This window comes from Podarcis cretensis, assembly GCF_951804945.1.
Source record: "Podarcis cretensis genome assembly, chromosome: 1".
NCBI lineage: Eukaryota > Metazoa > Chordata > Lepidosauria > Squamata > Lacertidae > Podarcis > Podarcis cretensis.
This window is the reverse complement of record NC_137170.1, coordinates 124,377,792-124,403,904: the sequence shown is the minus strand read 5'-3', so window position 1 is coordinate 124,403,904 and position 26,113 is coordinate 124,377,792. Positions and strand designations below refer to the sequence as shown.

At 46.0% G+C, this 26,113-nt stretch overlaps 1 protein-coding gene across 6 annotated transcripts in view; it reads left to right on the top strand.

The window, feature by feature from the left end:
• Positions 1 to 26,108, top strand: part of SLC39A10 (solute carrier family 39 member 10) — a 57,981-nt gene extending 31,873 nt beyond the window's left edge. For 5 of the 6 annotated variants that reach the window (XM_079977661.1, XM_079977663.1, XM_079977660.1 and 2 more), the window contains exons 3-11: positions 2,339 to 2,546; positions 5,047 to 5,079; positions 10,030 to 10,199; positions 11,565 to 11,768; positions 15,520 to 15,640; positions 17,183 to 17,554; positions 19,752 to 19,832; positions 21,477 to 21,667; positions 22,394 to 26,108. In XM_079977661.1, coding sequence (XP_079833787.1) covers positions 2,339 to 2,546; positions 5,047 to 5,079; positions 10,030 to 10,199; positions 11,565 to 11,768; positions 15,520 to 15,640; positions 17,183 to 17,554; positions 19,752 to 19,832; positions 21,477 to 21,667; positions 22,394 to 22,552 — 1,539 coding nt within the window. In that variant the 3' untranslated portion in view covers positions 22,553 to 26,108. The remainder of the gene's footprint in view (positions 1 to 2,338; positions 2,547 to 5,046; positions 5,080 to 10,029; positions 10,200 to 11,564; positions 11,769 to 15,519; positions 15,641 to 17,182; positions 17,555 to 19,751; positions 19,833 to 21,476; positions 21,668 to 22,393) is intronic. The other variant, XM_079977659.1, reaches the window with a different exon arrangement.
• Positions 26,109 to 26,113: the final 5 nt, after the last annotated feature.

Sequence of the window (26,113 nt, the reverse complement as noted above, 5' to 3'; positions counted from 1 at the left end):
GCCCGGCGCGCATGCGCAGATCAGTGATCCTTGGGTTGCGTAAACCTCGGGATCCAGCCGGACCTCCGGAACAGATCCCGTTCGCAACTGGAGGTACCACTGTATGTCGATGGCTCAGTGTTAGAAGCTCAGATATACATAAACCAGGCGCCAACTAGCTCCTTAAACCAAGGTTACAGTCGCTGAAACGGAATGTCTGGTTGCCATTCTGGGGTGAGATGGCTCTAAAGCCGTGGTTCCCAATGTGGGGCAATTTGATTTTTACGGGGGCCAGTTTGGAAGCTTGTTTAGATCAAGTTAATGGTCTTTTAGGTTTCCTCCACAGCGGGACGCAGGTGGCACTGTGGGCTAAACCACAGAGCCTAGGACTTGCTGATCAGAAGGTCGGCGGTTCGAATCCCCGCGACAGGGTGAACTCCCGTTGCTTGGTCCCTGCTCCTGCCAACGTAGTAGTTCGAAAGCACGTCAAATTGCAAGTAGATAAATAGGTACCACTCCGGTGGGAAGGTAAATGGCATTTCTGTGCACTGCTCTGGTTAGCCAGAAGCGGCTTAGTCATGCTGGCCACATGACCTGGAAGCTTTACGCCGGCTCCCTCGCCCAATAAAGCGAGGTGAGTGCCACAACCCCAGAGTCGGTCACGACTGGACCTAATGGTCAGGGGTCCCTTTACCATTACCTAGGTTTCCTCCACATGAATAGGAGTTCACTTTTTTAATAATAATAATAATAATAATAATAATAATAATAATAATAATAATAATAATAGTATGTCACGGGGGGGGGGCACACCAGAATTTTAGAGATGCTTAGGTGGGGCATGGCTACAAAAAGGTTGGGAACCACTGCTCTAAAGCCTTGTTTTTCAAATGATGGACTGACCGATTGATTGTCAGTTAAAACATCAGGGTAGTTCAGCTGACAACCTTGAGCTAGGTTAAGAGCTTTGAGAAGAAAAGTCCCTTGATCCAGGGACAATCCACACATATATTGGCTTATTCCTGCCTTTTTTTCCCTTTAATGGTGACACGGACTATTCACAAAGTAGGGATGTTCTTCACAACCGTGAGCAGGGCAGTGGGGTGGGCTAAGTGAAGACAAGCTGCAGCAATTAACTATAACATTGCTCACAGCTCCTACTTGGGCTGCACAGAGAAAGCATTTTGGTTCCCGAAATTCATTCCGATGGTGCAGATATGATATAACCGATAGAATTCTACAGGATATGTTGCTAGTGTGTGAACACAGTCCAGCTACAGTGATCCGCAGGTTTGAAAACCAGGTTTGTAAAGACATTATTATTGCCATTATTATTTGTTTATATTCTCCAACTTTTCCCCAAACTGGGATGCAAAGTGGCTTACACTAATTAAAACAACGCAGATAAAATACAGAAGGCTAAAAACCCATGGCTTCAAATTCCCAGGTTGCGGAAACTTTACTTCCACCATCGGACCAGGTTTTTCCTGTGTCTTTTTCCAGCTGTAATAATTAGTATTTCATCTTTGGTAGACCCAAACTATATTTCTGCTCCTCTGGAAGGATTTCAAGAAACTCTGTGTCCACATAATTTCCGGTTTAATCTTTAAAAATCTCAACAGATTAACTGAGAAACACCAGGCACAAATAAATAAAATAATGGGTACTCATTTAATTACTTGACACATTTACCCCACTCTCCAGCTCCCATGTCTATGATAGTAATATAATTTATGCCCTCAGTCTCAACAATTTAAGGTTGTGTGCACCCCATGCATTTAAAGTACGTGGCTTCTCCCAAACAGTTCTGGGAACTGTAGTTTTACCCCCTCTACAGAGCTGCAGTTCCCAGAACCCGGAGCAAACTACAGTTAACCCTGATTCTTCAGGAGAGCTGATGCTTAAATGTGCTTTGAGTGTATGGTGTGTGGTCAACCTTTAAACACATAATTCCAAAGGAAAAGGGATTGGGAGAAAAGAGGAGAAAGCAAACTCGGGATTTAGCTCTTAGGTACAGATCCAGCTAGAATGGAAAGAGTTTAAAAAGAGGAGGAACAAAAAGTTGCTTATTTGTCAGCTGAGCTGATGGGGAGGTCCCTCAGCGCTCTCTTTTCTCTCTGTCTGCTTTGCTCCTCTACTGTTAATGTTCAATAAACTGTATGCCTTTCTTAATACGGCTTTCCCCCTTCTCGCTCCTACTATTGTGCCAAATTCTCCATTTTCTTTTGCACCTTTTTGGAGCGCGTTCGCCTTTAACTTTTTAACTCTTTTGAGTTTTGAACAACCCCCTTGCTTCCAAATGGGAACTATTCTGACCATTGTTAATAATTGCCTTCTTCCTGACTTTCCTTTTTTGCAGTGTTTAAACTTCACTCAGCTGCTAGCGCATTACGGCCTTCATCCCACCTCTCCCATTTCCCCCAGCTTGTTTACATACCTGTGCCCAGCATTGCTGTATCAGATTGACAGGAGACTTTGTATTAAACATTATGAAGACCTGGTGATTGAAGACTTGAATAAAGGAAGAAATGCATCGCTTGGGAACATGGAGAAAACTGGCGCATCGGGTGAGGAGATTCGTGATAAGATTCGTGTCAAAGAAATGGGGAGAACTTGCATTTTTGCTTTACTATTTCAGCCTTGTTAATGATGTTTCGGATTGTTAAGTAAAGATCTGATGCAGACACTTTAGTTAGTAACACACATTGTGACAGCTTTGTTTTGCCGTTCTTCTAAGGTCAAGTCAGGCCACTTTAAATACCAGAAGCCACCTCTTTCACTCCTGTCTCTGAACAGGCATATGAGTTCCATAGAATTACTGTTTCTTCCACTTCAGGGCTTCTACTGAAGCCTCCCTTTCTTGCATCCATTGAACTTCACTGCTTTGAGTAGAGGAAAGACACACCTTTCCTGAGAGAAGGGTAGCATCCTAGCCTATTGGGCCGCACAGTCTTCAGGTTTGCAGTACTTTGTGATAATAGATGCAGGCCGGAATCCCATGCGCCCCAGGACTTCACAGTTTTTGTTGACATTTGTTCACACAGAGCATTCCCTGCTGCAGGCGACCAGCCCATTCGCCTTCAGCCATCTATTAGACAGTACAGTGGTACTTCAGATTGCATACGCTTCAGGTTACATACGCTTCAGGTTAAAGACTCCGCTAACCCAGAAATAGTGCTTTAGGTTAAGAACTTTGCTTCAGGATGAGAACAGAAATTGTGCTCTGGCTGCGCAGCAGCAGCAGGAGGCCCCATTAGCTAAAGTGGTGCTTCAGGTTAAGAACAGTTTCAGGTTAAGTATGGACCTCCGGAACGAATTAAGTACTTAACCTGAGGTACCACTGTATTGTTTTTTTAAATCCTTTGTCCAAGGGCCATTGCACATGAAACTCTTCTATTTTAAAAGGGTCCCCTGATGCATCTGCTTCCAGACAGCTGGCTGTTTGTTCTGCAGTGGCTTTGCCACGCAGATTGGAAGATTTCTTCCATGCCAACACAAGCCAGTTTTGTTTTGTGCAGACAAAATCCTCTGATCTATTAGCCCGCCACGTTTGAATCGTTTCCCACAGAGAGGCAGTCACCACCTTTAAAATACAGATCCACAATGCATGTTTAAAGCACATTCGGCTCACATTTGAAACACATGATTTCCCCCAGGGAATCCTGCGAACTGTAGTTTGTTAAGGTGCTGGGAGCTGTAGCTCTCTGAGGGGGTGGCCAACTACAGTTCCCAGGATTCTTTGGTGTATGTAATGGGCTTTAAACGTGTTGGATGTGTTTCAAATGTATGGTGTGGGTCTGCCTGCGCTGCATATTACAGGGTAACAATTTTGTGGGTACCAGCTCTCATATATATGTATATGTATTCAAAAGTTACAATACAGTTACAATACAATACATTTTCAATCAATATATCCCCTCCTCAGACATCTCTCTGATGATGGTGGCATTAAAATGTCCTGTTCTTCTTCAGTAAGAGAAAAACCCTATCAGAACGCCTCACATACCATCAGCGACTAATCAAAAGCTTCTCCCAAAAAAACGATACCTTTGGCACGATCCAATCTGGTGGGTACCAGCTCTCAGTTGTGGCAGTGACATGCCCGTGTTCTTGATGAGGCTGAAAGGTTTATCAGAGTTGGCAGCTTTTGCTCCACAGAACAAAATGAGCTAACGGCCTTTAGAAAATAGTAATTCTTTAACTGAGGGAGGTCTTTGGACATAGTCACAGCTGTTTGCATTGACCTCTTCAGGGTGACAATTTTCTGCTCCAGCATAGACTCATCTACCTGTAGCTGGGTGGTGATTCCATAAGTAGGACTTCCAGACGAGGAACCCATGCACAATAGCTGTGATCGGGTGTTCACCTAAATCTGTGATGATTAAATGGGATGGGGCTGTGCATGCAACTCAGGCCCCCATTGTCTTCATGGGCATTGGCTCTGACCTCTTGTCAGGCAGGGAAGGCTACAGGGTGTTTTTTGTTCGTTTATGTTACCTTCAATGCAAATAGAACCCTTCCACATGATGGGGGAACCCTGCTTTTTTAGGGTCACTTACTGTCTGAAGGTTTCTGCTGGCGTTGAAGTGAACACAAGTAAAAGCACCCTGCAGATCTAACCTGCTCAACATGAGGAAGTCAGGTGGGCCCTAAAACCCCCAGGTGGTGTTACATTGCATGGATACTCCTGCCCCAATGCCAAAATTTAAATAGATGCCTGAACACGACTAACATTTTAAGAATAGAGCACCTAAAGTTGCGCAGAATTGGCAGGTTTTGTTTTCCTACATGCATTTCGTATAGGTTCATAAGCTCAGGGTAGTACCCTATAATTGAGATCTTCTTAGTGCTTTCTAAAAAAAATTTTTTACCAAACCTAAGTCCATTGGACTAGAATACAAGCTTTTGCAGGCTTCTTTCAAGCAGTAACTTGGTGTTCTGAAATCAGCAAGTCTGCTGAATTAGAATAGGGTGGAGCCAGTTTGTGGAGAGAGAGGCCTGAATAGCTTGAAGGCAAAGACAGCACAGCAGCTTGCATACTTAACATCTCCTCTCCGTTCGCCCTAGCTTCTGAACAAGAGGAAGTCTCAAGAGCGGCAGGTTAGTATCAGCTAATGTCCGAGTGAAGTAACTTGAACCTGTTTCCCTCTGCCCCCTGCCTCCCACCCCTCTACTTGAGCAAAGTGTGTAGCACATGTCTGGGGAAGATTCAGCCCTCTAAAAAAGATTTGGACTCCCAGCAGACCCAACAGCCAGCATGGCCAACTGTCAGGAACAATGGTAGTTGTAATCCTGCAAGATCTGGAAGGCATCAAGTTTCCCAGCTCTGGTGTAGCATGAAAACACAGTCTGGCCTGCAGGAGAAAGACAACTCAAGGGAGTTGTCAAAGAGTCAGATCTCAAGTCCCAAATCGGGACGATTCATTAAGAGTAGCGATGGAGATATGAGAGAGAAAACAAATAGGGAGCATAAACAAGCACAGCGGTTTGCTCGCCAAGGATGTTACCCTAGCCCCACTTACCTGGATTAAACCGCATTGAATTCAGGTAGAGATGGCTAGGATTGCTCTGTGGGTAATCTGTTCTCCCTAAATAGAATCGTAGAGTTGGAAGGGGCCACAAGGATCATCTAGTCCAGAGTTTCCCAAACTTTGGTTTCCAGCTGTCGTTGGACTACAACTCCCATCATCCCTAGCTAGCAGGACCCAGTGGTCAGGAATGATGGGAACTGTAGTCCAAAAACAGCTGGAGACCCAAGTTTGGGAAACCCTGATCTAGTCCAACCCCCTGCAGTGCACCCAGCATGGGGCTTGAACCCATGGCCCTGAGATGAAGGATCTCATCTCTCTACCAGCTGAGCTATCCCACAGTAATCTTAATTCTTGCAAAAGCAAGGATAATGATGGGCAATAGCTGTCATTTTCACAATGGAATCGTCCCCTGCTTTTTAACACTATGGAATCGGGGGCGGTTGACATGGATGGTGGATCCCTCCAGTCAAGTATGGCCGTGTCGACCAGGTACACCTCTAGGAAGAATTTTGGGGCTTTGCATGCCCAAAGGCTGGCATTTTCCAGTGACTCAGAAAGGTGGAAGTAAAAAGTGTGAACAGGGAAAGATTTCCTGATAGAATCCCATCTCCATGCATGAAGAATGCTTGAAGGTTGGCAGGTAGACCACTGTGGCACATACTTTGAATTTTTTAAAGATACAAGCATTTTATTTTCAAGCCTCTGTGCACCATTATACATAGCAGAACTGCCAACTACATTCTGTTTCTGGAGCCTAGTGCAATCGCTGTAATCTTAGAATCACTTGAAAGGAATTGCCCTTATTTTGAAAAGAATGCTCTTCCTAATGGTGACTATTGATTAGGCATTTTGCACTTATTCGCTTAGAAATAAAGCACAAATTAAGTATGTTCTGATGTATGTTAATAATTGTCAGAAACAATGCGCTGCCGGTAATTAATTTTAATGGCTGTGGCATCATTAAGAAAGGTTAATTTGTTGTGTATAACTCTCCTTTAGTGGCACAGCTACTATCTCATTAACTTTGTTCAAAGATTCGGCAAATACTGTATACGCTGAATATGGTAGCAAATCATTTGTTTCTCAGGGTAGACGTGTTTTAGCCAGAGTTGACCCTCGTTTAATTGCCAGGAGAGTTTCTGAAAAGACTGCTAAGCATTTTCTACCAATTAAAATGTTGAAACTGTGTGTAAGCCAATCTCCCCACCACCACCCCGGACACACCAAAAGAAACCCCTGTCATCGTACACATGCCTTAGAGCCCAGTTAATTAGAAAGTTTCCACAGATGAGTGCTTCATTTTAAAAGAGGGATTTTCTGCCTAGATAATGAGGGAGGGAACCGATGAATAAGTAATCTTGAAGACCGTCGATGCTTTAAGTGACCTAATTTTGCAAAATTAGTGGCAGAAATTTTGGTGCATTTCAGAGTAGCTGGTGTTTTTTGTTTTGTTTAGAGCCCAAATAAAAATTACTCCAGTATGTTGCAGTCCCGAGGAGATGTCTGGAAGCGATCTATTTTGCTTGTGAGTTTCAAGCACAATCCTGCATTTGCAAAATGATCTGTCATGCAGAATCATAGAATTGTAGAGTTGGGAGGGGCCCTAAGGGCAGTGTGGTCCAGCCCCCTGCAATGCAAGAATCTCAACTAAAGCATGACAGATGGCCATCTAACCCATCATTCTGCCCCGACACTGAGGTCCAGTGCCGAGGGCCTTCTGGCGGTTCCCTCACTGCGAGAAGCCAAGTTACAGGGAACCAGGCAGAGGGCCTTCTCGGTGGTGGCACCCGCCCTGTGGAACGCCCTCCCACCAGCTGTCAAAGAGAAAAATAACTACCAGACTTTTAGAAGACATCTGAAAGCAGCCCTGATTAGGGAAGCTTTTAATGTTTAACAGACCACTATATTTTAATACTTTGTTGGAAGCCGCCTAGAGTGGCTGGGGGGGGCCCAGCCGGATGGGCGGGGTATGAATAAATAATGAAGGAGAGCCCACAGCCTCCCAAGGGAGATGTTTCCACTGTCAAACAGCTCTTCCTGTCAGAAAGTTCTTCCTGATGTGTAGTTGGAATCTCCTTGTAACTTGAAGCCATTGCTTTGAGTCCTACCCTCCAGAGCAGGGTGAAAACAAGCTTGCTCCATCTTCCGTGTGACAGCCCTTGAGATAATTGAAAGATGGCTATCATACCTCCATCTCAGTCTCCGGCTAAAAAACGCTTAACTGTTCTTGAGTTGCTTTCTATTTATTTATTTTAATTGCTAACAAATGAAATAATTGCTGGCAACCGGGTAGTGGTGCATCTTTATTTATGAATACTTACCCTAGCAAGGTAACTCTGAATGTGGAAATGAAGCCAAACCATTAAGATGGCCTATAGCTATGGGCAGAAGGGTAAAGGCCTCCCAACACCCCTGCCTTGTTCTGGCCTAGGTTTGCTTCACACAGTCTTTCCTTTGATGCCAACTTCCTCCTTTACCCCTCTTCCTCCCTTGTCTGCTCTTCCCTTGGTTCTCTTTGTTTCTTTGCTCTGCCACCCACCCACCCCCAGTGTTCCTCAGACTCCTGCCTCCTTCACCCTCTTCACACTTCTCCTACCCTTTCCTGATGCCCACAGTGGATCGTGACCCATTTTCTCCCTTCTGTTGGCAGCTTCTGTCTCTTTCCTAGCCTGTGTGTTTGGCCTAACATGCCTCCTGTAAGCTTTCTGGGCATAAGATGCTGTATGAAAGATATATTTAAATTCTCCTCTTAATGGCACCCTTATTGAACCAAACGCCCTTCTTAACAACTGCAGAACAGACCTTGGGGGATTCACTTAAGCTGAGGGTGCCAGCTATTCATTTGCCAGTGTTTGGGGGCCGAAGCCTGGATGCTCCAAGCCAGCCTTCAGCTTGGCTTTTCCCTCCACATTGTTTCCTATATGAGGCTGAGGGTTCCTTCCCAAAGGTTATAAGCACTCTTATGCCTCTTTTCTGCTTTTATGATGTTGCCTCTCCTCCTTGCATCCGGGAAACAGCTTAGGAGGCAGTAGGACCCATGCAGGACCTCGCTCACAAACTTGGGTCTCCAGCTGTTTTGGGACTACAGTTCCCATCATCCCTGACCTCAGGTCCTGCTAGTTAAGGATGATGGGGGCTGTAGTCCCAAAACAGCTGGAGACCCAAGTTTGGGAAACCCTGGCCTAGATGCATGGGTTCTGTTGATTCCATTACTTTTCTGTTACAAGCTGGTGTTGGAAAGTGCCGCATAATTAAACGTTGAGCTAGATGCTGTCAGGAGAAGCAGCACTGCCATATTGGGTCTCCCCCCCCCCCTTTTCCCTGCAACATGTAAAACTGAATATTCCATCAGGGTGTGCAATTCTCTGACATGCGGATAACTTGTCACAAGGGATTTTGTGTTTGGCTGTAGGAGTGATTTACCTGCTCCCACTTCCAGCTTCCATTTCATTCTGCGGTGTGTTGGTTGTGTCCAAAGCTAAAGCTCAAGCCATTCTCCTCCGCCCCCCGTACTGCCAAAAAGACTCTTCAGAGGGTTGGAGAGATCAGTTGACTACCGGGGGCAATACAGGGCCACAGTAGAAGATGTGATCGCTTGAAATCAAGGGGACAGGGAACCTTGAAGTGCTGCAAGCACAATATCCCACATATTTTCTCTCATCAACGGTAGCCATGTGAGACATCGAGTACACAACGATCTGCAGCAACCCCTGGTTTCTGGAGAGGTTGGTGTGAGAGGGTGCAAGGAGGGGAGAGGGTGCTTACAGAAGGTTGGCTACCTCTGAAGGTCTGTTTTAAGTGTCATTTTTCCGTCAGCTTCATAAAGTGCACATTGCCGTTTTCAGGGTGAATGGGAGTTCTGGGAAGCTAGCATGCAAGAGGAGCTTTCAAATTAGTTCATGCTTTGTGATAATTACGGCTATAGATTTTAAATTCTAGAAGGGTTGCTTGTCCTCAAGGAAAGGCTCACGTGCTGTGTTGGGACAGAGAGGGTTTGTTGTGGTAAAATGAGAAAAATGCTGGGAGGAATTGTGACAGACGGAGGCAATGGATGCAGCCATTTGCTGCACCATAAGGCGTCCCCTATTAAAGGTGGTGTCAGTTCTGTGCCCAGAATTTTCAGTCTTCACTGGGTTTGAAGTAGGCGGCGAAACCTGGCGTTCTGTATCCCATTTATTCTAGGATTTGCCCTAATGAAGCTTTTCGGGTAGAGTTAAATTTGCACTAAGTATTATAACAAGATTACAGTTTGACCCCGGAGATTACTTCTACGATGCGTGTAACCAAAATCATACAGATTAAAAAATAATAACGGCAACAACAAAATCCTGTCGTGCAGATGGTGAAAAATGCATCAAGATGGTTTGCATTTTAGATCTCAGTTTATAGTAGGCACATTTTGCTTAAGAGAGAGTTTCCTTCCTTTGAACAGTAACCAATTACTTTTAATGTTCTTTTGATGTCTTTAAAAGCTTCCTGATGTTTTTTCCTGTTTTTTCTCCCCTCTCCACTTCCACAGCCTGGATTTGTGGCATCATTTCTATCACAGTCATTAGCCTGCTGTCCTTGCTAGGTGTGATCTTGATTCCTATCATTAACCAAGGGTGCTTCAAATTTCTCCTCACCTTCCTGGTTGCTCTTGCTGTAGGAACAATGAGCGGAGACGCGCTGCTTCATCTGTTGCCACATGTGAGTTCTAACCCATCCCTTGCACTTCTTGTGTGTCTTCCCTTTCCATCGAAAGCTCCTTAAGCACTTGCAGAACCATCCACACATTTAACTTGTGTTGTCTCCGCTAACTTGTCTGCTGATGGCAGCTTTCCAAAAAGAAATGAATAAAAACAAGAGTAGACCAGCCTTTCCCACTGCCTGCTTGATGTTACGCTGCTGCAGTTTCTCATCGGCCCCAACCAGCATTGCCAATGGTCAGGGATTCTGGGAAATGTAGTCCAACAGCTTCTGGTTGGGGGAGGCTGGAAATAGGGAAATAGGAACCTGCCTTAAAGGTAAAGGTAAAGGGACCCGACCATTAGGTCCAGTCGTGACCGACTCTGGGGTTGCGGCGCTCATCTCGCTTTACTGGCCGAGGGAGCTGGCGTACAGCTTCTGGGTCATGTGGCCAGCATGACTGAGCCGCTTCTGGCGAACCAGAGCAGCGCACAGAAACGCCGTTTACCTTCCCGCCGGAGCAGTACCTATTTATCTACTTGCACTTTGACGTGCTTTTGAACTGCTAGGTTGGCTGGAGCAGGGACTGAGCAACGGGAGCTCACTCCATTGCGGGGATTCAAACCGCCGACCTGATCGGCAAGTCCTAGGCTCTGTGGTTTAACCCACAGCACCATCCAGGAACCTGCCTTACGCAGAGTCAAACCATTGGTCCATCTAGCTCAGTATTGACTACAGGCAGGGAATCTTCCCTTACCCGACCTGGAGATTCCTGGGAATGGACCTGGGACCCTCTGAATGCTCTGCCGCTGACCGGTGGCCCTTCCAAGATGGAATCATAGAATCCATAGAGTTGGAAGAGACCACAAGGGCCATCGAGTCCAACCCCCTGCCAAGCAGGAAACACCATCAGAGCACTCCTGACATATGGTTGTCAAGCCTCTGCTTAAAGACCTCCAAAGAAGGAGACTCCACCACACTCCTTGGCAGCAAATCCACTGTCGAACAGCTCTTACTGTCAGGAAGTTCTTCCTAATGTTTAGGTGGAGTCTTCTTTCTTGTAGTTTGGAACCATTGCTCCGTGTCCGCTTCTCTGGAGCAGCAGAAAACAACCTTTCTCCCTCCTCTGTGTGACATCCTTTTATGTATTTGAACATGGCTATCATATCACCCCTTAACCTCCTCTTCTCCAGGCTAAACATGCCCAGCTCCCTTAGCCGTTCCTCATAAGGCATCGTTTCCAGGCCTTTGGACCCTCAGGCTGATCTAGATCAGAGCACTCTGTGTGCGAGAGGGAAAGAGAAACCTGACGTTTCTTTTCCGGTTGTAAAGGGCTTTTTACTTTGGAGGCTGCTCACCGCATGTCTTTCTCTTACCCGCCCTTAGTCGCAAGGGGTGCACAACCACAGCCACGAGAACCACGAGCACCAGCATCTCCATGGCCATTCCCACGGCAGCGGAGGAGCGGTCCAGAGCTTCCTAGAAGAGTATGATGCTGTGCTGAAAGGGCTGGTGGCCCTGGGCGGAATTTACCTCCTGTTCATCATCGAGCACTGCATACGAATGTTCAAGCACTACAACAAACAAAGGGTATGTTTTGACATCTCTTCCGTGCTCGTGTGCAATGAAGATGTGGGGAAGAGTAGGTCTGAACTCTTAAAAACGAAGCAAAGTGTGCAAAATTGCCTGCTGACCTAGGCTAGCCAATAAAATTTAATTCTGGCAGGTATCCAGGTTTAAACAGCCAGCAGAACCCAAGAAAGATTTTGTTGCCATTGACCATATACGCTAGGTTCTAATGTTAGCAACCAAACAGACCGGTTGCTGTATGTGTGACACTGAATCACACCACTGACCCATCTAATCCAGTTATCGTTGGCCCTGACTGGCAGCTGCTTTCTGAGTTATGAAATACAGACCCTCTGACCTGGGTTTCTTTAAAGTGGAGGCGCTGGAGGTTGAATGTGTGACTTTAGGCATAGAAATCCCATACTCTTCAACAGAACGGTTGTGGATCCAGCATTTTTAACATCCAAACTTGGCAATATGCAAAAAGCTCTTCCTGTGAAAGTTTGGAAACATTTGAAAATGACTTGAGTGATGAGTATCTGTTTTAAAGCTTTTTTAATATATATATATAAGACTAATGCATCTTTCTGGAACGATGCCCAAGCAAACAACAGTATGTGCAGCAAGTATTATTTTTCCATCCTTTATAAAAATAGAGCAAGCTTTCCAACCTCACTCAAGGACAGTTGTGCCTTGAAAGCCGAATGGACTCCGTTCCAGAAGTCCGTTTGACTTCCAAAATGTTCAGAAACCAAAGCGCGGCTTCCGATTGGCTACAGGAAGCTCCTGCAGCCAATCGGAAGCCCCGTCGGACGTTCGGGTTCCAAAGAATGTTCGCAAACCAGAACATTCACTTTCGGGTTTGCGGTGTTCGGGGGCCAAAACATCTGAGTATCAAGGTGTTTGGGATCCAAGGTATGACTTTGCGTGGAAGGTATATTGCTCTTTTACTAAGGTTCCCCCCCCCCAATTACTGATGGAATCACTGTCTTTGGTGTGGGGCAAGTCTAGGTTGTTGATTTCACTTGTTTTTCCAGCTTGACTGCCTCACTCCTCAAGATGGGGTAGTCAATGCTGTGCCCTCCTGACTTGGCCAGGAGTCCCCAAACCCATCACCCCCCAACCTGCGTGGCCGGTAGCTGGCGAGTATGCTACAGCCCAGCAACATCTTGAGGGCACCACGTTGGCTACCCCTTGCTCTGTGAAACATCCCTGAGGAGTAAAGTTTCTGCTGCAAGGGAAGATTAACACTCTGCTCCTTTCCTGTGTAAATCTCTTGTTTTGTATTTCTTTCAAGAGTCTCATTCATCTCCTCCACTAGCACTTCTTTACCAAAGAACCACCCTACTGCTTAGCTATTTGTGGTTCCACCCTGTTCTCCCAGGCTCCCGGTCTAGTTTTTTGTTCTTGCCAGAGGCTAATTGCCTGGTCCCCTCGCAGTTTTATCGCCCCTAGAAACTTATAGGGCAAAGTGGATCTGTCCTAGGAATTTGCCAGCTTTAGAAGCAGCTGCAGCAGCAAGCAGTTGTGTGCAAGGGTGTTGTGAAGGCATCAGCCCCAAGAAGTTGAACAGGCTTGATTTGTTCTCCCAGAGGGTAAAGGGATTGGGATTTAGACTGTCAGAAGCTCAGGCGGTCATAAGATGGCTTGCGAAAGAGGAGCAGCTTCCCCAAGCAGACTTGTTACTATAAACCCAAACTTCTTGGGATCAGAGAGTGTGTTCAACATAGGAGGGAGCTGCCGAAGCTGATTTGTCTTTACATGTGTTTGGTCTTTTACAAGATGAAGGACCTATTAAATGAAAGAGAGAGAGAAAGCTGCTGTGGTACAATTCCCTGAAGGGTGTGTGTGTGTGTGTTTAAGTGAAATTAACCTGATTTCTAAGTTACGAATATGTGTTACATTTTTGTCTTCCTTTGAACATTTGCCTTTTAATTAATTTTTATTTGACTAAAACTGGGGCAAATCCCAACCGCTTGGGCACCTGAGCGTTTTGATCAGGGCGCAAAGAACTTGAAAAACTTTCACTCAACCTTTCAGTGTTCTTCTTTTGACAATACAAGTACAGTCGTACCTCGGAAGTTGACAAATTGCTTTTAGAAGTCCATTTGACTTCTGAAACGTTCGGAAACCCAAAGCACGGCTTCTGATTGGCTGCAGGAAACTCCTGCAGCCAAACGGAAGCCCCATCGGATGTTCGGCTTCCAAAAAAAAGTTCGCAAACCGGAACAATCACTCACAGTTTTCCATCGTTCGGGAGCCTGAATGTTCGACTCCCAAGGTGTTCAGGAGCCGAGGTACAACTGTACAAGCTAAAAATACTTATTGCTGCCTTTTGGGTGGGCAGGGACGGGAATCGTGTAGTTTTCAGTATCCCCAATTGAAAACTGGAGAAATGGCAGTGAGAGTTCTTCTATAATAGCCTTCCCTGAACCTGGTGACCTTCTGACATTGTTGGGACTCCCGACACCCATCATCCCCAACCAGTCTGCCTAAGGGTCAGGGATGAAGTCGTTCAACACCAGGTTGCAGGAGACTGTCCTGTACAGTGAGAAACACAACAGGAGAATAAACCCTTCGCAAGACAGAAGGCACAACTCATCTTCTTGTCTCATGCTCACAATTCAAGATCCCTGTAAGCAGGGATGGGGAATCCATGGTCTTCCCAGATACGTTGCTGAACTCCCATCATGCCAGACCATTGGCCAAGCTGGCTGGGACAAGATGGGAGCTGGAGTCCCAACAGCACCCGGAGGAGCACACAGGCTCACCATCCCTTGTTACAGACCACCTCCTGAGTCCCTCTTCTCCCCTCCCCTGCAGCCAGAGGTGCTTCTGGGGCACTGGAAACACTGTGCTTGGTCATTGCCCACAGGAGCACAATTAGCCTGTGTGCTGGGAACCCAGGGAATAAAAATCCATTGGCTATCATGGGTGCCTGAATATGCAAGCCTTGTGTTGTTATGAAAGGAGACTCCTGTTGTGGTTTGCCCAGTGCAGGAGCAGCAAATCCAGCGACGAGGAGGAGAAGCTTCCCTAGAAAATCAGGAATTTCCCCCCACATGCACAGAGCTGCATAGGAGGGGAAGGACTGGGCTGATTTAAAAAATGAAGCACCTTTTTGCATGGGGAAGGAAACGTAGGCAAAGAATCTTTGCAAGGGATGTACAGTGGTACCTCGCAAGACGAATGCCTCGAAAGACAAAAAAACTCGCAAAACGAAAGAGTTTTTCGTTTTTTGAGTTGCTTCGCAAGACGGATTTTCCTATGGGCTTGCTTTGCAAGACGGAAACGTCTTGCAAGTTTGTTTCCTTTGTCTTGCAAGCTTGTTTCCTTTTTCTTAAAACTGTGCATTCACTTCGAGGAGCAACTCATAGCACGCGGTGTGGTAGCCTTTTTTGAGGTTTTTGAAGACTTTGGTGATTTTTGAAGCTTTTCCAAAGTCCGTGCTTCGCAAGACGAAAAAATCGCAAGACTAAAAAACTTGCGGAACGAATTAATTTCGTCTTGTGAGGCACCACCGTAGCTGCAAGATTTGCGTGATTCTGAGAAATGAGATGCATTGGACGAATCAGTGGCTGAGCCACTGTTTTTTAACATCCTCAGTGGTGCGGGGGCGTATATTTTTAGGGGGCCGCAGCATTGGTTGGTCATTGTGCCTTGCAGCTCTTCACATGTTCTTTTCGCCTTTCTTCATCGCCATCCCTGTTGTTGCAGGTAAATCATTAACTGCCAGGTGCCTTCTTCCCCCCTTCCTTTCGCCTCTTTTCAGACTAAACAGAAGTGGTGTAAGAAGAAACAGAAGGTCGATGATTCGCCAATTGGAAGGAAACTTTCAGATCATAAGCTAAACAGGCCGGACGCTGACTGGCTTCAGCTCAAGCCTCTAGCAGGTATACCATTCATTATCAGCCTGTCTGCTCATGCAGCCTTTGCAGAGACAACTGTGTTGTACGACCATTAATCCGGCCTCGTGGCTTAGTCTCTCCCTCCTTCTCCGTCTCAACCTTAGTCAGTAAATCTCCTTTAATTGATGACTAGAGCTGTCACCTGATAAAGGAATACTAGCTGAGTAATCTTACAAGTTCCAGCCCATTAATTAAATCAATTAGATATGCATAGATTTGCATTCTTTCTTCATTTTAGGCGATGTACGTCACAGTAGGGGACGCGGGTGGCGCTGTGGGTTAAACCACAGAGCCTAGGGCTTGCCGATCAGAAGGTTGGCAGTTCGAACCCCCGTGACAGGTGAGCTCCTGTTGCTGGGTCCCTGCTCCTGCCAACCTAGCAGTTCAAAAGCACAAAAGTGCAGGTAGATAAATAGGTACCGCTCTGGCGGGAAGGTAAACGGCATTTCCGTGCGCTGCTCTGGTTCACCAGAAGTGGCTTAGTCATGCTGGCCGCATGACCCGGAAGCTGTACGCCAGCTCCCTCAGCCAATAAAGTGAGATGAGCACCACAACCCCAGAGTCGGCCATGACTGGACCTAATGGTCAGTGGTGCCTTTACCTTTACCTTTACGTCACAGTAAGGGGTACCATTTTGAAAGAAGTGTTCTTTAACCTTTTTCTTCCCACTTCAGAATTTTTTTTTAAATTTTTTTTGCTGCCCAATCAACTGATTCACTGGTTCTCAACCAGTGTGCCATAGCTAGGGATGATGGGAGTTGTAGTCCAACAACAGCTGGAGGGCCAAATTTGAAAAACGCTGCTGTAGCCCGTCTAGGCTCTCACCTTGAGTGGTATGAATTGCTACCCACAGGTATTCACAGCAGGAACCTCCCCAGCCCCCCAGTTCATCAAAACAGCGGAGGAATGGGGTGGGAAAGAAAGAAAAAGAGGTTAGCAATGAGTCACAGCTGGTGTCTCTCCCAGTTCTGACAAAACCCGCAGCCCTCAAGGTTGCTAGAGAAGGACATGCGGATGGATCTGTTGGTCTTCCTCTCTATATCTCTTCTTCCCAGCCAGAAGCAGCAGCATTCAGGGTCCTTCATTCAGGGATTCGCCTGAGCTTCTTAATGAAAACAAATGTATAGGCAGGTGGCACTTTGTACATGGACACTTTAGCATTGTTTATCTTCAGTATATAAAAGAGTTTTATCATCTCATTTGTGCAGCTGTTCTCTTTTCATACATGTCCATGTGTGCGTGCACAAGCACACAAGAAACATTGCTAGCCACAGTTTCTCGGCGAAAATAAGCCTACCTGTAAGTTGCAATTCATGGTTACCCTTGTTGTGCTGTTACATGTCGCTGTCAGGGCTGATCTTCAAAAAGTACACTGCCAAAAGGCTAAAAGATAGGAACTGGACCTATTTAGCACCTGATGGGCATGCTAAGTGCTGCGGGTAAGTATTGGCGGCATCTCTGTCTTAATCGATGCCCCATTGTCACCCCTAATTAAGACCCTGTGTTTCTCTGGCTCTTTCAATGCAGGAGCAGATGACTCTGTTTTATCCGACGATCGACTTAATGAAACAGAACTAACTGACCTGGACGGCCAGCTTGACTCCCTGCCAAAGACCTTCCTGTCCGTAGAGGAGGAAAACAGTATGCTCCACTCCCATAACAATGTATCCCATGGCGTCCAGGAGAACGATCGCCCCGACGTGGAATACGAAAGCAACCACCGAGAGGATAAAATCGTAGCTCGGAAGCACAACCACATCTGGTCCCACAAACACTCCCACCATTCTCATGGACACTGCCAGTCCGGCAAAGACCTGAAAGACACTGGAATAGCGAACATAGCCTGGATGGTAATAATGGGAGACGGGATCCACAATTTTAGCGATGGGCTGGCCATTGGTAAGTGCTTTGGGGTGTGTTCTTTGCCGCCAGCTAGACTGCATAAAATACAGTAGCATGATAGTATTGACAACTAGTGCCTAAAATAGCTAGGCTCTCTACAGAAAATTCGGAAATGAAACAGGCTTTGTCTTTGTTGAGGAGGAAGGGGGAAGAAGGGATCTGCTGGGAAGAGGGAAGGTTCTGCTTGAAAAAAGCAGGTGTAGTTCAGGGATTCCCAAACTTGGGCCTCCAGCTGGGTTTTTTTTTTGGACTACAACTCCCATCATGAGCTAGCAGGTCAGGGATGATGGGAACTGTAGTCCAAAAACAGCTGGAGACCCACATTTGGGAAACCCTGCTGTAGATAGGCCCACTCCATGCTATCTGCTCCTTTGTGTAGCAGGAACACAGTGGAATAAAATCTTGCTCACTTCCGATGGAAATGGCAGACCACCTTCCACCCTGTAGCTACCAGTTACCTACCATCATGGAAAATAACAGGAGCGGCCTTGGCAGGAAGGAGAGCTTCTCCTAGTTTATTGAGAGTGGCATGGGCTTGTTGGAAGAAACACCACCACTGAGTTGGGTAGTGTGCATTTTTATCGGGGAGCAAGATGGAATCTTCCTGATAATTGTTACCAATGGAAGCACCTCCCTTGGTGGAAGGTCAGGAGGTCCTGCTGATTCTTCCAGCCCCAGCAACTGACCGCATAGCTGGGGCCTCCATAAATTTCGTCAGATCTCGCATGGAACAGGCGCTTGCATTTCAGCCGGCCCAGCGCAGGCCATTCCAAGGAAGTTAGCTGTGTGGTGTTGCTGGCCGTATCAGTCCCTTGTGAGTCAAAGGGACAGGAGCCTTAAAGACTACTTGAAAACAAGCTTACAGAAGTAGCAGTGTGTTAGCAGCCCCCCTACAGGCACCTGTTCTAATCATTTGATCTGAAAAGAAACGAAACAAACCCAGCCCAGTTCTCTTTCAATTTGCAAACCCAGCCCTGTGATTCTTACCTGTGATAGGCAACCAAACCCACTGGCTATTTAGGTGGTCAGCCTTAGCCACCCCAATCTGATATCTCAGACAAGTTGAAAAACATGTTATATCTTCTTAATCTTCCTTGCTATAGATCCCACATGGAGATGATTAAATTGTCAAGAGAGGCATTCTGCTTTCAGCTGCCATTCCTAGCATTTTGAGTGCACTATTTGTTTTATTTTATTGTTTTATGTTTGATTTTTTTTTTAAAGTGATTTTATAAAGGGCGGGGAGGGGATCAAAATGATTGGTAAAAACAGATAAACACAACTATTCAAAACAGTTTTTTAAAAACCCTTAGAATTAGCAACAAAGGATAAAGGTCATCAACATTCTACATATCTGGGTAGGCTTTTCTAAACAGATGTTAGCAAGGTGCCCAAAAGAGCACAGTGAGGGCAACCTGCCCGGTATCAGCAGACAGGGAGCTGCAAAAGACTCAAATGATTGATTTCTTATAAATGCAGAACGAGTATTATATGGCATCTGTAGCAGTGCCGGTTCTGCAGATGGAAGCAGTCAAGTCAGCATATTGGGGTAAAGCAATCTCGCAGGTAAGCGGTTGCCAGGTTGCTAAGGGTTTTATGTACTAATAGGAGCAGCTTGAACTTGGCTCCAGTAGCAGATCGGTAGCTACTGCAGGTTTTGCAAGCTGACCAAGGTCTCACTCCTGTCGTGTGTCTTTGTTTTTATCGTGTTCGATGCTCTCTTGGTCTGACACACCGAAAGAGAACGTTGCTTTTGGTTTGGTGCCACAGAGAAGTCACTAAGCCTGCAATCCTAGGCTCCAGTTACCTCCAGTTACATCCACAACCAAGTGGGACTGAGTTTTGAGCAGACAGCACATGGGATTGCTCTGTAAGATAGGAGCTGGCTTTTAAGCCTGGATTTCAGGTGCGGGAGGAAAGGGTCAAAGAGCCGACCGTAGCCTCCTGGGCGTTCTCATCTGTTCATATTTTCCCAGATTCCAAAGACAGCACAGTTCCTTTCTTTAAACATAGGACAGAACATTTAAGAACAGATATTCAAAACACAGCTCCTGTGATTAACGTTACAAAATCTCGGAACAAAGAAAGCTCTCATTTATTGTCTCTGCAGATGGATTTGCTTGAAAATAACCAATCTGAAAATAACTTGTTCCTTTGTTGCATTTTGTTTTGTGTTTCCCTCTTGCCCCCTCAGGAGCAGCTTTCAGTGCTGGCTTGACCGGAGGAATTAGCACATCCATAGCAGTATTTTGTCATGAGCTTCCCCATGAATTGGGTAATCAGTTAATCTGATGTCAGCTGTGCATGCTTCTGTGATTGAAGAATTTTTTTCATATTAAAAGATTTGATTGTTTTCGTGGCCAAAAATACGCAGGGTATATCTGGTGATGCAGCAATAGCTGACACAGCTGCATTTGTTTATGTAGTTCTCCCTGGGAGGGGAAGGGGGGTGCTGTGCGCTTCCCACCAACATTTGGGGCCACACAGGATCATCTAGTCCAACCCCCTGCAACACAGGAATACGCAGCTCTCTTACATGGGAATCGAACCTGCGAGTCTTGGGGTTATCAGCACCATGCTCAAACCAATGAGCTTTCCAGGCGCATATTATTTAAGGTTCTGCAACTTGTGTGTCTTCTAGAGAATTATCATAGAAAGGTCTGGAATAGAAAAGTAAAAATCACACATAGGCCCTATGAACCAACCATTGCATGCTCAGAGGTCTCCGGGTGACTAGTAGTAGCTGTCAGAAATCTGCAGGCAAGATCCACTTTTGCAGTCTTCTCAGAACTCCCATTCTCTCGCTCACTTCCCCTGGCTTCTTTGATTTGGTCCTGGGAGAAGCAAAGCACTGCTAGAGTGTGAGTGAGTGAGTTAGTGAGTGAGCAAGTCGTGCTAAGAGAGCTCATTGGAAAGAGGTCTTTTAGCAAGTACCTATAGGGGCCAGTCTTGCAGATAGATGTTGCTACAGGAACCTGGAGGCTTCTGAATTTTGGCAGTTCATAGGATGCCACCTGAACCAGGCCATGGGTGGTTGCTTATGATGTGGAAACATGTTGTCATTGATGTGGATGCAAGCATGTTCAGAGGCCTGTGGCCGGCAGTCTGCTGAATTTGGGGGATTGATGATGCCTGTTAAATGAAACTTGAGCATTTGTTTCATTACAGCTTAAAAACACTATGCAGTCATACCTTGGTTTTTGAACAGCCTACTTCTCAAACGTTTTGGCTCCCGAACGATCGAAACCCAGAAGTGACTGTTCCGGTTTTCAAACGTTCTTTTGGAAGCCCACCATCCAACGGGGCTTCCGATTGGCTGCAGGAGCTTCCTGCAGCCAATCAGAAGCTGCAATTTGGAAGTCGAACAGACTTCTGGAATGGATTCCATTCACCATCCAAGGTATGACTGTATCCTCTTATCAATTCATGTTAGCTGAGCCCATCCCTTGTAGAGACACCTGTTTCCCTCTGCTCGCTTAGAATGACCCGGAGCATGGGAGACTCCTGCCCAACCATGTGCTTCAGGGACAGCTGAGCTCATTATCTCATTTCAAAGTTTCTATGTTCTCTCTGGCTGCTTTTCTTCCCCACTGCCAGTGAGCACTTCCACCCTGACTGCTTTATTAAGGCTCTGCGCTCTATTCCATTCTCACTCCAAGGGCTTACAGGATTGCAAGAGGGGGGAAATGAATTGATCATGTCGCAGACTTAAAAGGATGACGGCCAGCTTTGCCCCTTTGAAATAAAACGGAATTTTAAAAAAACCAGAAGAACGCCAGTAGCTTGTACCCGCTTGTTTTTCATCCAACTGTTTTGCCTGTACAGCAGGCATCAATATTACACTTTTGCATTTCTTTAAGCAAAGATTCCCTGAACTTTTTTGTGATCACATTGCCATTCTGTCTCTCTTTCTGTTTAGGGGACTTTGCTGTGCTTCTGAAAGCAGGCATGACTGTGAAACAGGCCATTGTTTACAACCTCCTCTCAGCCATGATGGCTTACGTAGGAATGCTAATAGGGACAGCTGTGGGACAGTATGCCAATAACATCACCCTGTGGATCTTCGCAGTCACCGCCGGCATGTTCCTCTACGTGGCCCTGGTGGATATGGTAAGAGCCCAGGCTACTTCGCATTGTGTGTGGTCATCACAGCTCTGCAATAGCTTAATGAAACTAAGCAATCTAGGAATAGTTGCTGCATGGTGTGCTAGAGGCATCCTGCAGGTGCTCCCTTTAGCCTGTGCCCTCCAGATACTGCTCTCTGTGACTGTTGGCCATGCTGGCTGGGGTGGAGGGGAGCTGGGGTCCAGCAACCTCTGGGAGGGTGACACAGGTTCCCCCACTCTGCCCTGTAGTCCCCTCCCTTTTGAATTAACTCCAACCACTGCCTAGGTCTCCTCCTTCTATTAGGTCTGCAGTAGGGGAGCCACTTCAGCAGAGCTCTTTCCCGTGGAAGGTCCAAAACCTTAGGTTGCATGCAGGAAACCACGCTGCTTCAGTGACTCCCAAGACAGAGGAGATTGGGTGCCGTCAGGGGTAGAGCTGGGCAACATATTGGCAAATGGCCTGAAACCGGTATGGCGTTCAGATCACAATGCCGGTTTCAGACATTTTGAGTTGGCAATACAGTCGTACCTTGAAAGTTGACCGGAATCTGTTCCGGAAGTCCGGAAGAATATACAAAACCATGGTTCCAGCTAATTGGGTCCTCCACTCTAAGCAGTTTAAACAACCCTTAGCTTAGGGAGGAAGCAGGAGCACATAATCCTCTGACTACCTCCATCCCTCTATCCTCAGACTTTGACTTTAAAGAGCCATACTTTTTCTTCCTTTCAGCTTCCAGAAATGCTTCACGGGGACGGAGACGACGAAGAGCACGGCTACTGTCCCGTGGGGCAGTTCATCCTCCAGAATTTAGGTCTTCTCATGGGATTTGCCATTATGTTGGTGATTGCCCTTTACGAAGACAAAATAGTGTTGGACATCCAGTTTTGACCATTTCCAGTACTCCGCTATGGTTAGCGACGACGTTACTGTATGGCTTCAAGTCTGCACTGTTGTACTGTATGCACATTCGTCCCCAGGCAAAGCAGTGGCACGAGCTGCTTCACAAGTAACAGTATTCTGGTGTCTGCATAAATAAGCTCCTGTTTTTTTTAGCTCAAACAAACAGGCAAAAAACAAAAAATGAATGAATGCAGCTCAGCTTCCCAGAGGTAAGATGTAGACTTTTAATCAGGCAGCGCTGGAAGCAGGAAACATAAACGTCATGCCCAGGATGCTATTAGCAAGTGTGTTGTTTTCCCAGTTTGCCACTGCAATGTGCAGCAGAAGTCGGATCCCTTGCTGACAAAAAGCCTTTCAGGTTATACTTGAGCAAATGTTGAATAGCCAGTCCAAGAGTTACATGTCATTGTCATCCTCTACAGCTGGTCCCTGGGCCTCGCTGCAACGTTCTGAGTTGGTTCCTCCCACCCCTCTTTCTCTCTCTCCCTCTCTCTCTCTCTCTCTCTCTCTCTCTCTCTCTCTCTCTCTCTCTCACACACACACACACACACACACACACACAAACAATCTGGCAATGCATGACTGGAGAGCATTCTAGGTGGGGTGCGTTTATTAAAAACATCATTTAAAGAAAACATTTCAAGCATGCTGTTCAGGGGTTGCCTTAGGGCAGAATGAGCAATGCACTGTTCCATGACCCTTGCATTTGCTCCAGGCCTTGTTTCCCAGTAACGTCCGCTGTTTTGCACTGTGCTGAATGGTTGGTGACCAAAGTGAAACCGTGTATTCGTCTGGGTCAGGCACTTCTGTTTACTGGTCCTTGCCAATCCCTTAGTCGGTACGATGTCTCAAGAAGACGTTCTTGCTTGCAATTGCTGCCATGCACTCCCTCAGCCCAGCAATGTTGTTTTCTGGCTCCTTTGGGAAAGAAGACTGCAAATCCACAAGTCTGTCCCCTTGTATATCAGCCAAACAACATGGTACTTTTGACCTTTCGAAACCCAAGGAAGCAAATCTCTGCATTGGGAGCCTTGGGGGGGCCTGTTTCCACAATAGGGCTGAGTTGACAGGTGTTGGGTATTTGATGTTGGCTCATAGGTATTTGTTAGCAAAAATGCTGAATGGTTAATGCTGCTTGTGGACTCTTTCTCGAACTTTTGCTGCAGTAGCGTACAGAATGTGTAGCAGTGCTACTTGAAACCTGAACTACTGAGCGGTTTTCTGCTTTGAACATCTCCCTCCCCTCCTCTTAATGATGCGCCTGCATTGGATTATTTTCGGTCATGGCAGCCAAATTCTATCTCTCATTATAACCTTCAAAAAAATAATAATACGCGGAGCTGAGAAGTGCTGATTCGAGGATCACAGCCGTGGCCCTCTGAGGCAGTCTTGGTAACTGTTTACATAATTCCCCAGAACTCTTTTGAATGTATTCCTTTAATGCCTTGCCACCTGAGCTCAGGAGCACCTGCTGAAAGTTGGACGTCTTGCTCAGTGTGGGCCAACGTTCGGCATATGCTGTGCTGGCATTGTTTTGATTTTTGTTTGTTTTCGGCACCTTAGGTTAGGGGTGGGGCTGCTCCTGTGTTGCTGCTGCAACGTGGCTCTTTTCGTAAGGTGGGAACCCGAAAGGCCAGCCCCAATCGACTTCCCATCGCAGACACGCCACCGCCTTGAGAGCTGGAGGAAGGCGGTTGAATTTTGACCACTTCCACCACAGCTGCGGGAACTGCAGCGGGAGCCACTCTGCAGAAGTAACGTAAAGAGATGCCCTTGTAGCAAAGCAGCTGTATTGTTGACTTGGTGCTGCGTGTGGACCGATTGGACAGGCTCAGCCAAAAAAAAAGCCTTAACCTGCAGAAATCAGCTTTAATATTTGATTGTTTAGTGCCAAGCAGCATGTCTTGCCAGGTACAGATTGGTCCGTCTCCTCCGAGCTCTGATACTGGGCACTTGGGAGATGTGGAAATCCTTTTCCACTCTGGTGTGACAATAATATAGTCTTAACAGCCGTAACGAAACACGACAGTTGTTGGGTTTTCTTACAGCATGCTGCTCAGTCTTTGTTCATCTTGGTCTCTCTCTAGAAGCAAAGCTGGACACAGCCTGACTTTTGGAGAGTGGGGAGTTTTTTTCCTTCTGCCCGAGTGGAGGAACTTGGTCGGCAAACTTTTAATGGCCTTCATTCCAAGTGAAAGTGCGCTTTTACTTTCTGACCCTTCCACTTAATTTATCCAGTCATTCCTTTTCGTGTGACCACCGTTAACTACTTGGCTTCATGTTGGGTGACTTTTGTCAAGCGGCTTTTCGTTTTTGTGTTAGCTGGGGGGATATCAAGAGTGTTGACTAGTTGGTGGTTCCAGACCAAAGGCTTGGATCCCCACGAGTCTGTTAGTGCAGAAAATTTGTTTGGATCATTGGGGCTCTAGAACTTACAAGGGCCACAGCATTGGGGGGCATCTACACAGTGTTGTTGTCCTCCTCCTCCTCCCTGGAGATTTGTAGTTGAGAATGTCTGGCTGGGAGCCCAAGAGCGAGGCTAATCCATTTGTAATCAATGGGATTTTACACTCTTTTTTCTCTCTCTGGCTCGGAACTTGGATGTCATTTTAATTAAAACCTGCCAAGTTGAAATAAAGGGTCATGGCATTGCTGAAGTGAGATTTTAGTCAGGAAAAATGGGATAAGGGAGGGTTTTTAAGGTTTATTTTTGTAATTATGAATAAAGCTTTCTCTACTTCAGGTACAGCCTTTTCTTGATTTTCGCTGGCATGTGCTGTAGCGTAATGTTGCCTACCTAGGGAAGCAAAAAAATAAATTAGTGCTCTGTAATAGTCTTTTTGGGTTGGGTTTGCTTTTTTTTTTTTTTTGAAAGAGAAAACACGCAGGTCACGTGGAGAAGTGATAGGATTTGTATTTTCCTGCAGAATGGGGTGATCCTCTGCATTTGCTTACATGTGCATGTTACCACTTTGTGAAGAGCAGCCCAGCAGCCATGGCTTCTCCTGTTTTCCCCGAGTATTGAATTCCCAGGACATTTTTGGAACGCGAATGCTTTTAAAAGTCACAATTGGGACAATCGGGATTCCGCTACATTTCTACCTGGCTTCTCCATTCCGTTCTGCTGGAGTCCAGTCTCATTTAAACGTGTACTTGTTGGAGGACATAAATGTTACGTGTCTCTTACGATGCTGTCACTGTGTGACATCCCCATGTTGATCGCACTGCACTCAAACCAGCTGTGATTATTGCTTAGAAAAAATGCTGTAGGTGTCCTAGGATGCAGTGTGACATTTTTTTATTTCCTTATAGTTGAAACAATGTGATTATGGTCCTGAAAAAAATACTGAGATATCAGCTACTCTTTTTTTGGGGGGGGTTGTTTTTTGTTATAACAAAATCCATTTTTAAAAAAATAATAAATGCAAAGCTGGAAATGATGACATGCTGTTTTTGTTTATTGTCAACAGTGTTGTTGTGTTCATCTTATGTATGTTCCTTATTCATAAGGAGCGTAAGAAAATAAAATTATTGAACAAGCAAACATGG